The sequence below is a fragment of the Globicephala melas genome, chromosome 4 (assembly GCF_963455315.2).
Source record: "Globicephala melas chromosome 4, mGloMel1.2, whole genome shotgun sequence".
In the NCBI taxonomy this organism is placed as follows: domain Eukaryota; kingdom Metazoa; phylum Chordata; class Mammalia; order Artiodactyla; family Delphinidae; genus Globicephala; species Globicephala melas.
Genome location: NC_083317.1, coordinates 144,854,730 through 144,867,491, shown reverse-complemented (window position 1 = coordinate 144,867,491; position 12,762 = coordinate 144,854,730). Strand labels below are relative to the sequence as shown.

The window sequence follows — 12,762 nt, the reverse complement described above, 5'->3', positions numbered from 1 at the left end:
ATCACTGCTGATGCAGTGCAAGTTACAAGTCTAAATCTAAATGAAGCCAATTGAAAAGAGCTAATGTAATTCACAGCTGTGTTCAGTTTAAAATGGGGGTATTTAGGTCTTCGCTTCTTTTTCTTTTTGTGGATGAGTGCGCTTCCTCTTGCATGGCATATACATTGATTAAACTTTAAAAATATGAATTGGGTCCTATGCCCGGATTGTTTTCCCTGATGAACATTTTTTAAATTTCTCAATTATTGGAGACCATATTAGGGCCGTGGATTTAAAAAATCATTTTCCTCTTTACAAATAGATGTTTGTTTTAAAAGTCAGTCCTAAAAAATTAGGGAACTGTATCTTGAAATCGGTTGGAAAAAGAAGGAAACATTGGTGATATTTTCATAAAGAGAAGTTTTGTCTTAATCTTATATTTTAAAGAAATTATGAAATATGATATATTCAGTAACGTATATTTTTCTTTTCCCTTTGGTAATTAGTTATCCTTGGTAAAATGGTAGACAATGCTACTTTAATATTTTAATTCCACCTGGGTTATGTCAGCACTCTGAAATATCTTTGATAGAGAAGAGAAGAATTGAGAAGTATTGTTACGTGCTCGTTTTAAAGTGTAGTGTACTAATTCATAGTTAGAAAATCACCTCCTAAAAATAATAAACTGCCCTTTTTTTTTTTTAACCATGTCCAGGTTCTGCTAGGGAATTATCTTGTTTATACATTTATAAATATTTTTCTCTTTCCATCTCTAAGATGTTTTATATTCTACTTATTGATCCTTGTACATTTGAAGTTTTTACATTGTGTACTACCTAGTTCCCAATGTTTAACAGGAAAGCATCACCTACTATCTTGATTGATTAGTAAATTGATTAGTTAGAAGCAAGAGGTTGATACAGACTAGAGCAGTGGTTCTCAACAGTGGATGACTGCCTTCCAGGAGCCATCTGTAATGTCCAGGGACGTTTTGGGGGTTCCAGCTGTGAGGGGCAGTACCACTGGCATCTGGTGGGTGAGGGGCCAGGGATGCTGCCGAGCAGCCTGCAGTGCACAGGGCAGCCCAGCCCCGCACACCACACGCTGCTATGCTCACATCTGAGAGGGAGGAGATGTTGTGTCGGTGCCACAGACAGGCGTGGGACAAATACATCCTCTTCCTCAAACCTGAGATTCAACCGGTGATTTCAGGCGCCTGTTTTACATTAAAATAAACATTTATTTTGTAATAGAATGCAAAATTTGCCTGGAATTTTAAGGTGAAACAGGAGTTTTTGTAGCAATTTCACATGTGCGGAAGATTGTTTCCAGCTATACCTCCCAGGCACTGTCCTCTCTTCGGGCATCAAGAAAGGACCCTGGTGAAACGGCTTTAGGCTGAGGCCTGAAGGGTGAGAAAGAATCACGTAGCTGGAGAGTAGAAGGAACAGCATTCCAGACGGAGGGAACAGCATGTGTCACGGCCCCATGGCAGGAAGCAGCTGGGCCTTTGTGAGGAACTAAAGAAGAAGTAACACAGTGCGGGTGAAGAGACCGCAGAGAAGGGTGCCGTGGGACCTGGTTGGAGAAGGAGCACAGGACAAGCCACGTGGGCCCTGGTAGCCCTGGTAGAGGTGTGGCGTTCCTGTGCAGTGAGAGGTCAGTGGAGCCAGTTAAGCAGGAAGGTGAGGGACTTCCCTGGGGGGTCCAGTGGTTGAGACTCCGCACTTCCACTGCAGGGGCCGTGGGTTCAATTCCTGGTTGGGGAACTAAGGTCCCCCATGCCACGTGGTGCAGCCAAAAAAAAAAAGAAAGTGATGTGTCCCAATTTACATTTTTAACAATCACGTTGATGACTGTGTGGAGAGGTGAAGAGTTGAAAGCTGGGAAATCAGCTGTAGGAGAGGATTGCAGCATCCAATTAAGACATGGTGGTGGAAATGAAGTCATGTTGACACAAAATCCGAAAAGTGTAAGTCAGCTACAGTTTATATTTCTTGTTTTCTGGCTAGTAATGTTTGGTGCTACGTCAGCATCATCCTGTTCATATTTAATCTGTAAAATATTTTCCAGATTTTCCAATGGCACCAGTTTTTCATTTTCAAGTTGAAGGAACTCTTAACCACTATCCATAGCAGTACCTCTCTATGTATCTGTTTTCTATTATGTTGAAAAGCTAATTCTGCTTTCTTTTTAAGAGTAAAGAAACCCTGTTCATCCCCTCTGAAAACGAGAAGATTTCTAAACAGCTCCACCTTTGCTATAATATAGTAAAAAATCATTATGTCCGCATTTCAAGTAATAACCAAACCATTTCTGGATGGGAGAATGGTGTGTGGAGAATGGAATCCATATTCAGAAAAGTTGAAACAGACTGGAACATGGTAACGTAATGCATGAAGCTGTTTAAAACTTCAGTCGTTGTTTAAACAAATATAGATTGGCTTCATTTTTCAGCTGTGCATAATGTGAAAATGGATATCAAAATTACTTTTAGTAATGCTTAAAGTTGTAAAAGAAGATCCTGCTCTCTGTTTAATGAAATGTCCATTCGAAATCTCTGTGTTTATATCAAGAAAGTATCCATTTTCATCAAAGAGGCCGAATTTAATTCTTTCATGGGGAAAAATAATCAAGTGTATGACCAACTCATGTGACTAGTTTTTGCATGAATATGTAGAGTATACTGTTATCCACTTCCTTCATAGATGTGTACTGATTGCCTGCTACGGGCAGGCTCTTAGGGACTGTAACCCATTTAGTCCAAAGTCCCAAGAGCTAACCATCTAACACGCTTCTGTTTCATAAGAATGTCGATGATTGAGCGGCGATATTGGTTATTTCTTCTCTGTTTCCTAAAGATAAAGGGAGAAATGGATGGTGTGACTGTAGTAGTTCATTATACCAACTTGTACATTGTTGTCACTTGTTGTCTGGAATAAGAGGCTTTGCTTTTAGACTGCCCTCCCCCTTAGGCACACACCAAAAACAAGCTCAGAGCAACTCACATGACCTCGGTAGGTCTGACCGTATTATTGATGGGTTTCACTGGAGTGAATGAGCTCATGGGCAGCTTTAACTTGCCCCCTGAAGAGTGAGAAGCTGTTCACTTGTAAGACATAGTGAGTAGATTTAGCAGGTGAGTCACAGATGAACAGCTGCTGGTGTTCATGAGCATCTACTACATGCTTATCGCTGTACCAGCCATTAATCAGAGTACAGAGGACATCCAAAGATAAGGTCCCTGCTTGCTTCCACCACCACCACCCCCACCCCCCCATAGGTTTTTGTTCTAAACTTACCTTGGTGCTTATTTTGACCATCTTTTTGTATTAAGCCAAGAATGGTTTGTAGGCTCATTGAGATTGTAGATGGAGGAATTCTCTCCCTTAGTTAAGGAAGGGCATAAAATGTAATACAAGATAAAATTTAAAACTTCCAGATATGTATATCTGTATTTGACTCTTCTCGCTGATGAGAGAGGATGAGCTTCTTCTGGAAAACCATCCTTACCTGAAGAATTGCTCTGAACAGAAAGCAGGAGAGGACAGACATGGCGTTTACCCAAGGACTAGCATGTGCTGAACTGGAGACAAGGCATGCCTCGCGCCCTGACCACCGGCCTGGTGGAGAAGACAGCACTGTGCCGAGGAGCAGGGCTCGTGTGTGGCATGCTCGCGTCCTGCTCCCGCGTTTGCTCATCGGCACACGCGCACCGAGCGCCTGCTGTACCCGGCACAGCTCTCACCGCGAGGACGCGCTGGTGAAGGTGCCACCGGTGCCGGCCCTCACAGTCCAGGAAGCGTGAGCAGCCACGACGCAGGGCGCTGTAGCAAGGACGCCAGCGCGTTGCCATGGGGACTGCGGGAGGCTGGCAGAGCGCCACAGCGCGGGCGCCGCTGGGGCTGCGCGCGGAGAGCGGAGTAGGTGCTCGCGAGGCAGGGCCGGAGCGTGCAGGGCAGGGCTCGCTTCCAGACCTCTGAGTAGACGGTCGTGGACGGAGACGGGGTGTTGTGTGAGAAGGCTTTACGTAAGGCAAGTGAGGTGTGAGGGCCATTAAGTATGAAACAAGAGCCTACTGAAGCAAAGTTTGTGCCTTCGTATGCTTTTACGAGGGGCGCCATTTTTCAAAAAGCTAAATGAATCCATTCCCGGTTAAAATACTTAATTAGTAAATTAAGAAGAATGCTGGAATTGTAACTGCGCTTGTAGAGACTAATCACTCCAAAGTCATATGTCGCCATTTAAAACATGAATTTTTCGCCTAAATCAATCTCTGGTCGTTCTGTTCGAGGGCGCCCCCTGCTAGAGATTCTCTAACTCGGCTAAAACTAGAGGCGCATTCCACTCAGTAATCGCCACGCTGGAGTCACGGCAGGTCCCGTGCAGCCCGTCTGTGGGTGATTAGAACAGAACCTTACGCTCTCACAGTGGCAGCCTCCCGGGAGCACAGAGACTCTGAATTTTACTCCTTAGCAAAGACACTGTTCAGTGGTGTCTGGATTTGAAGGGAACATAAAAAGCTCAATCAAGAGTCTCCTTTTTAGGAGGCAAGTAGTAACACCCTGATAAAGTGATGTTAGTGGCTTCCTGACTAGTCTCCCTGCATTGCCCTGGTCCCTTCAAAGATGTTTTTCTGGCTACAGCATGGAGAACATTGTCAGAACCCCGTTCGTTACTGAGTGCTCTCAGGGTGAGAAGCAGCTCCGGTCTCCTGAGTCTGGCCCTCGCCTTGCACCACCAGGCTGCCCCCTGGCTCTCTGCATGCGCTGCCCTGCCTTGCCCCCCTCCCCGCGGAACCTCGTTTCTTTCCTTTCTGTGAGACTAACTTATTCTTACCCTTAGGACCTGTGTAAGCCTCATTCCGTCCAGTCCCAGCCGGCTGGTTCCTTTTACCCCGTATTGACTCGTGGCATCATGCCCCTCCCCTTCCTGAAGTTTATTCTATGCACGTGTGTGAGAACAGATTGTCTCTCTCCTACCGGACTGTAAACATTGCCCGGGCAGAGACCTTGTCTTTTCCTACTCACTTCTGTGCTCTCAGTATTCACATGTCTAGCATAGTGCCTGATACGTAGCAAATGTTTAATAATAAAGACGGGTGGATGTGAGAACGAGCGCTTGAGTGTGTACGGCATAAATTCTGCGGCACCCGAGGGCCACGTTGAGCACCGCAGGAGCTCTGTTCATTCAGACTGTGCCCCGTGGATGTTCCTCAGTACTTTGCAGTTTTGAGCAGTTTTGTCATTCTCGATGCCACTAGAGTCACGTTAGCCCTTTCGGGCGCACGGCGTGATGTCAGGAATTGACCCCCTCAGCCATTCGGCAGCCGTGCACCTTGTCATACTCTGTGCTCGGCACTTAGGGCCTAGTGGTGAGTTACGAGGCGCACCCAAGGTGAGCTAGGCCTGTGTAGGAGGAAGACACGTGGACCAGCTGTTTCGGTCAGCAAGGTGGGCGCTGGAAGGACATGGGCCCGTGTGTGACACACGAGGAAGAGCCGCTGCACCTCACGCCGGCGCCTTGCAGAAGAAATGATATCCGAGGGGGCGGCAGAGGGGAGTTTCTCCGAGAGGGGCATGAGAAACAGTGTGCACACGCACAGAAGCGGGAAACACCCGCACCTTCAGAGAAGAGGAAGCAGTCGGGAACGCGGGGAGAGCAGCGGGGAATAAGGCCGGAGGGGTGAACGGTTGTCAGGCCCCAGGGACTTTGATGACCTTGCACTTATGCAATAGGAAACCTTGCAGGAGTTCAGGCAAAGGAGGGCCATCATCACACTGGCCATCCAGAGGCTACAGATGGAATAAGTAGAAAGCATAGTCTGGAAAGAAGTAAATACAGTGGGAACTGACAGTGTTCACGTTGGACCTCAGTTGAAAAATTGGAATAACCAAAAATAAGATTCATGAGCCAGAGCAGCTTACTAGCATTCGATTAGGGTTTCTTGAAATACAGCTGCTCTGCTGGATATCTGTAGGAATGACTGACTGCACCGTGAGCTCAGAGTTCATCTCAGCAGCCGCGGCAGAATGAGAATTTTAAGTGTGTACTAAAGAGCAGCTTCAAACAGTGCGGTGCAAACTGAGCCTCCAGGAAACCGTAACAGCCGGCTAACCAGCCTGGCATGTGATGAGAAAATCTTCAAGTGCAGATCTTCCCAAGAATGTGAAATACGGAAAGAAGCTGATGTGCAGATGGTTCACAGTCTTGAGAGTAGTGGTCGCAGCCACAACCCGCAGGACCCGCTTCAGCAGGGTGCATGGCAAGCAGTATAACTTAGATCTGAAGCCACAGATGCACTGGTCTCACTCCTCCCCACAGGTTGTGTGTGATGTGCTTTCGTTGTCTACAGATGCCAGAGAGGGGCCAGGGTGGATCACGTACAAATTTAAAAAGCCAACAGGCAAAACATTTGTTGAAGGTAAATCAAGAAGTTCGGAACGATCAACAGTTACAAAAATGCTTTTTTTCCCCTTTAGAGCGAACAGTTGCCTGTTGGAGAGGTTATAAAGTATTTTTTTCTCCTAAATAAATTATAATTACCGGTTCTGTTGGTTTTACACCTAGACAGGACCACAGTTGGAGGTTTATGTAAATCCTGATGTTTTGGTACATTTCAAAGTGCCAAACTGAGTATATACATAGTATACTATGGAACTGAGTATACATAGTGTACTCGGTTACCATAGTAACATCCTACAGTCTCTAAAAATGCTGAATTAAATAAGTTGGTTAAAGTGCTACAGACAGAATATGTTGCGTCCAAAAGATGACATGAATTTTCAGTATAAATAGGGTCTACTTTATCTCCATACGCTGTTTCTTTAGTCTAAGAGAACTTTTATTTTCTCACCGTATGCTTAAAGGTTTGTTTAAGCATCTAAGAATTCAATGAGGAATTTCACCCTATCCTTTAACGTTTTAGAGTTGTAAAAACTGATGCCTTCAGGACTGAAAAATGTAAGTCTTAGAAAAAGCAATTTTCAGACATGTTCAACAGCCATTATAAGCCTTCTGTGACAGTTAAAAACAGTTCTAATTAGATCGTCTTCACTTTCTACTGTGATCAGGTATTGCTTTTCCATGTGTACCTGTAAGACTTTTCTGTCATATCTCAAAATTAGAAGCTTTAAGAAAGAAGAAGAAAAAAATTTTGGCCCAGACTCACATGATATAATTAAGGCAGTTCTTGGGGGTAAACTAGAACTTTGAAGTTAGCTTGACTTCAGCCTATCGTATTTTATATGCCCACACTTTTAGGGGGGCATTTGAAGCCACTGAGCTCTGAAAACACACAAGACACAGAAGACAGGTTTTGAGACATAAATATATTTGCTCCCTGTCTTTCAGTTTCTTCCCACCACCTTTCTTCCAGTGACCCCTCTGTCTGGCTCTTCTTTCCCAGGTAGCCCCCTTTACCAGCCTCTCCTCTGGAGGAGTAATTACATTATGGATAATCCCTAGGTGCCCAGGAGTTTAGTGTTGGTGAGACTAACAGCTCCCTGGCAGCTTTGCTGCAGCCCTGAGCCCAGACTCTCCATGCACACAGCTCTCGGGGGAGCGAGCAGGAGGTACACACGCATCCGAGGTGCTAGAGTGAGGTACCCGGGACCCGAGTGGGGCAGGCGACCGTGCAGACAGCTGGGATGGTTGTGCAGGACAGCAGCAGGCGCTTTATGTGTTTCTGGTCTAAGGAGTTTTAAGTCATCTTCCCTGGAGAGTGATTGTGTAACGGTTTCATTGTCTCCAGCTCACTGATTCTAAAAACTCAAATTAGCCAGCATATTTAACCTGGAGGAAAACTAGGTAGGGGTTGCCGAGCAGAATAGCGTATCAACAGCATGCTAGCAGCAACTGACATTTTACTTGATGGCTGAGGGCTAGAATAGGAAGGAATTGGACATTTCCATGGCAGGTGTGTTTCATGCGGTACTGCCAGCTACTTGCCCCTGAGAAGTAGATTAGCTGTTTCTGAAAGAACGTATGTGTGTGCGCGCGCAAGTTTCTAGTACTTAAATACTGTTTATTAAACCCCATAAACCCAGAGCCTGTGCCCCCAGAGCATTTATGATTTGGTTAAGTTAGATAATACAAGCACACCTGAAATAAAACAGTTATATTTGGGTCACGGAGTATTGGCAGTTCAAGGCGGGATGCACTTGTGGAGGACCATGAAAACTGCGAGTTTGGATGTCATGCAAGAGGCAGGTACTTGCTGTACGTTCTAGACCAGCAAACCATAGGAGGCAGTGGGATGTTAAAAACATTAATTAGGCAGTTGCAGAAAGATGAGTGTAACGTCATGACCGAAGTGTTAAGTGCAGTAAGACCAAAGGAAAGGGTTTTTCGTTGTTTTTTATTTTCAAGACTTATTTCAAAGAAATGCATGGATTATTGTGGGAGTTTGGACATTAGGGATAAATGACTAAAGAGTCAGGTTCTCAGGGGTTCAAGCCTGGGTGAGTGGGCCAGGGCTGTGGACGTTCAGTTTTCACGTCAGCACATTTGAAGAGTGTGGATGAAACTGTGAAGGGAGCTGGATTGGAGGCAGCGGTCGGTCTGGACGTCTTAGGGAGGACATTGATGGTGGTCACAGCACTGACGGTGAAGGCCTGGGCAGCATCCTGTTTAGAGAGGCTTGCGGGGAGCATGGACTTTTAGCCTTGTAAACCTTTCCCGTTGCTTAGCACTGACTGAGGTATTTGCTTGATTTAGAGGATATGGCCCATCTCATTCTAGGAAAGCTTATCTGAAAACCCAGGCTTAGAAAAGAAGATACATTAAGGAATAATTGCATTTAAAAAGACTTCATTTTCAGCAGGATTCATCATAAAGTTCATTTTAAATAGCTGGACTGGGGACTTCCCTGGTGGTAAAGTGGTTAAGAATCCGGCTGCCAATGCAGGGGACACGGGTTCGAGCCCTGGTCCAGGAAGATCCCACATGCCGCGGAGCAACTAGGCCCGTGAGCCACAACTACTGAGCCTGTGCTTTAGAGCCTGCGAGCCACAGCTACTGAGCCCACGTGCTGCAACTACTGAAGCCCGTGTTCCGCAACGAGAAGCCACCACAATGAGAAGCCTGCACACTGCAACAGAGTAGCCCCCACTGGACGCAGCCACAGAAAACCCATGTGCAGCAACAAAGACCCAACGCAGCCAAAAATAAACAAATAAATAAATGTAAAAAATTAATAAATAAAAAATAAATAGCTGGAGTTGGTAATTTAAAAGAGAATATGATTTACCAAAATTTTGGTTAGCATGCAGCCTTAGGGCTCTACTTATTGAGGCACCTGTATTCAAATAATACCTTACATCCATAGCAAAAGACGCTATCGCAAAGATTGCTAATAAAATGAAAAATTGTTAGCAGTAAAAATCTTTTCAGTGGGGAAAGTTATGTTTTAAATCACCATTTGTGCATAGTTCCTGTGGCAATAAGACTTTGACTATATGTGTTTTTCTACACTGTTTGATTATCTCTGACAGTTCCTTTTCTCCCACCTACTTTATAGGTGTATTTAACCCGAAAGGAAGGATCGTCTTATGCTTACATTTCCTGGAAGTTTGAATGTGGGTCAGTTGGCCTCAACGTAGATAACATTTCCATTAGGACAAGTAGCCAGACCTTTGAGACAGGAACAGTACAGTGGAAATTGAGATCTGATGCAGCACAAGTAGAGCTGGCGGGCGGTAAGCATTTGACGGGAGAAGTAATGGTGAAGTGTCTGTTCAGCACTCTGAAGGGTGATTGTGCTTATCTGAGATGTAGTTAAGAGTTTTCCTTAGCCTAGAGTTATTCATACTGTTGCAGTAAAACAAAAAACAAAAAAAAAAAATTTAAGTTAAAACCTGTAGTTTAACCTCATTATTAATAGTAGGGCTGATGTTTTTCATTGTGAAACACAGATGGAAGGAGAAAACATCATTTCTTTCTTCAGAGGACACATTTCCTCCATAAAGAATAATTTGTATTTATTTTTTAAGGGTTGATTTTTACCTATAAGGCAGGTATGTCAAATGCATTCCGAAACTACCTCTTTTATGTTCTTACCAAAAGCAAAGTGTTAATTTTTTTTTTTCTCCAACAGATAAAATTCTTCGCTCCTATCATGATTTTTCTGGTGCCACTGAAGTTATTTTGGAAGCAGAATTAAGCAGAGGAGATGGTGTTGTTGCTTGGCAACACACCCAGCTGTTTAGACAAAGCTTAAATGACCCTGAAGAAAATTGTTTGGAGATAATTATAAAATTCAGTGACCTTTGAGAACCTGAACATTATAGAAAAGCTGGCAATAATCAAGGACACAGCATGTTCTAAAGTAGTCTGTGGGCTCCGTGCATGCTTAGATGGCAGTTCTGCCCCCTGCTAGCATATCTCCTTGTTGGCTATCCATCGTGTTAACCCTCATGAAAATGTATCTTTTTACTGTGGACCCTAATGAAACCTTGAATTAAAAGCTTCCTTCCATATGTGACTCTGATTTGGAGTGAAGTCTTACTGCCCCACTATGAGATTTTAACCTAAAAGTCGTGAGTATGGTTTTAAAAGTAAAATGAAGGTATTCGTGATTAAATGCTATTCGTGATTATGATGACATCTTAAGCTAATAATAGTAACTTGACAGTTTCTGATCATTCTGGCATTAATTTCTCCGTAAGTAATAGAAATAGATTTCCTAAGATTTTTTAATTTTTAATAAACGTGAAAGTGTAGTATTTCATAAGTTATAGAGCATGAAAATTTTTATGACTGTAAATACGTACACATTTAAGAAATAAAATGAATTATTTTGCGTTATATCTTTTTAGTGATTACTTTGGCTAAATAAAAATCATAAGTATGCTAAACATTGAAAACCACTTGAATAGACAAGAATTATGAAAACAGTTAACACTGCGTAAATTCAAAGATACATTATAGATCCATAATATGTGGACACTTCGGAAAATGCTTTACTTTTGAGTTTACTTTTGAGTATTTTTATCTACCTCATTGAATAAAATGTTTATTCTTGACTTTGAAACTATGTAACTGGGATTATTCAGTGTGTATACACTGTATCGAGAGTGTGTGTGTGTGTGTGTGTGTTCCATGTAACCTCTCCAGTTAAACTTAGTGAACATTTATGAAGTGTTTGTGTGCACCGCAAGGGATGCGGTGACGAAGACGACCACGGCCCCACTCCCTAAATGCTTTTTGTCACATTCTGCAGAGCGAGTTCTCAGCTCTCCCGGCCAGAAAAGTACGTTCTCAGACATTCTCACCCTGTGCAACTCACTAGCATGTTTACGTGCGTTGTGAAATATGTACTGGAATTCTGAAACAAAGGTCTTATGTTTTCTTTTTAATTGTAGTCCAACTCTGCTGAGGATCACCTTCTTGCTAAAAAGTTACACTTAAAGGTAGCTTGTGCGTCTAAATTTATTAATACGTCTCGAATATTAGAAAATTTTCTGGAATTCTGAAACTGTTAAGTTAATCATAGCATCGTAGAGTGGCCAAATACGTGAAGTTGGACAGCCTTGTCTCCTACCTGTCTCGAAGTGTCTGGTTTTGTCACGGTAAGTATTTGGATGATAAGTGGAACAATACTCTTCATGAGAAAAACTGGAGCTTGACAAGCAGTCTTGTTAAAGATGGCAATAGAGATAAACTGAATGTACTTTATCTATGAACAGGAAACATTCTAATTTTTACTGTGGCTTTAAGCAGAAAGTTCAAATGTCCTGTATTTTTACAGAGTTGAACTACTGAAGAGAAAAGCAGTTGCACACTTTTCTTAAGTGTGTTCCTTGAGAGTTTCAACCTCAGGGTACCTGACACACGTTAATAGATATTTTATGATACAGACAAGTTTGGCAATAGTACAGAAGGTATGAGACAAAGCAATTCTCAGTAATGTGTACGGCATAGTGAGTAAACCAGTAAGGCAAAAGTAACTGAGGCAGAGACGGGCTGTGATAGTACAAACCCCGTGAATAAACTGGCAGTCATATTAGCTGCCCTTTATAAAGCAGTCATCGGAGATCTTTTTTTATTTTCTTTCCAGCTGAAAAATTGTAATTAATTTGCAGGGTTTTTCATTTATCTCGATCAAAACAAATTTCAGAATCCAAATATATGATACCAAAACTAGACCATTTATATTTTGTAAAAATTAATAATAGGGCTTCCCTGGTGGCGCAGTGGTTGAGAGTCCGCCTGCCGATGCAGGGGACACGGGTTCGTGTCCCGGTCCGGGAAGATCCCACATGCCGCGGAGCGGCTATGCCCGTGAGCCGTGGCCGCTGAGCCTGCGCGTCCGGAGCCTGTGCTCTGCAACGGGAGAGGCCGCAACAGTGAGAGGCCCGCGTACCAGGAAAAAAAAAAAAAAAAAAAATTAATAATAAGCCTCTCTTAAAACCTTTACAAGATACAAATCTAAAATACAAATGCTTAGGGCAGTGGTTTCAAAAGTGTTCTTTATCTGTGAACCAGTGGCATCAGTATCACCTACAGACTGCTAGAAATTTAAATTCTCAGTCCCCACCTCAGACTTACTGGATCAGAAACAACCCTCCAAGTGACCCTTGGATCTTATTGTAAGAGCCCTCAGTCTGTGGTGACCCCGGGGTGAGTGCACAGCGCTCAGGGGACACCTGCACCAGGCTGCAGAACCACGGCTGGTCGGTGAGCCCCTGCTGTCATTGCTCACCATCTAACAGGCTTTATACCTCGGCGTCCTGAGCAGCTTTACAGACCGTCTGCTTTCTGTTGCAGTGTTGTTTTTTTAAA

At 43.6% G+C, this 12,762-nt stretch overlaps 1 protein-coding gene across 3 annotated transcripts in view; it reads left to right on the top strand.

Moving 5' to 3' along the window:
• NGLY1 (N-glycanase 1) overlaps positions 1-10,785 on the top strand; it is a 62,819-nt gene extending 52,034 nt beyond the window's left edge. Inside the window, exons 10-12 of one of the 3 annotated variants that reach the window (XM_030876301.3) lie at positions 2,178-2,363; positions 9,500-9,677; positions 10,076-10,785. In XM_030876301.3, coding sequence (XP_030732161.1) covers positions 2,178-2,363; positions 9,500-9,677; positions 10,076-10,251 — 540 coding nt within the window. In that variant the 3' untranslated portion in view covers positions 10,252-10,785. The remainder of the gene's footprint in view (positions 1-2,177; positions 2,364-9,499; positions 9,678-10,075) is intronic. The other 2 variants (XM_030876303.3, XM_060298665.2) reach the window with 2 other exon arrangements.
• The last annotated feature ends 1,977 nt before the right edge of the window (positions 10,786-12,762 follow it).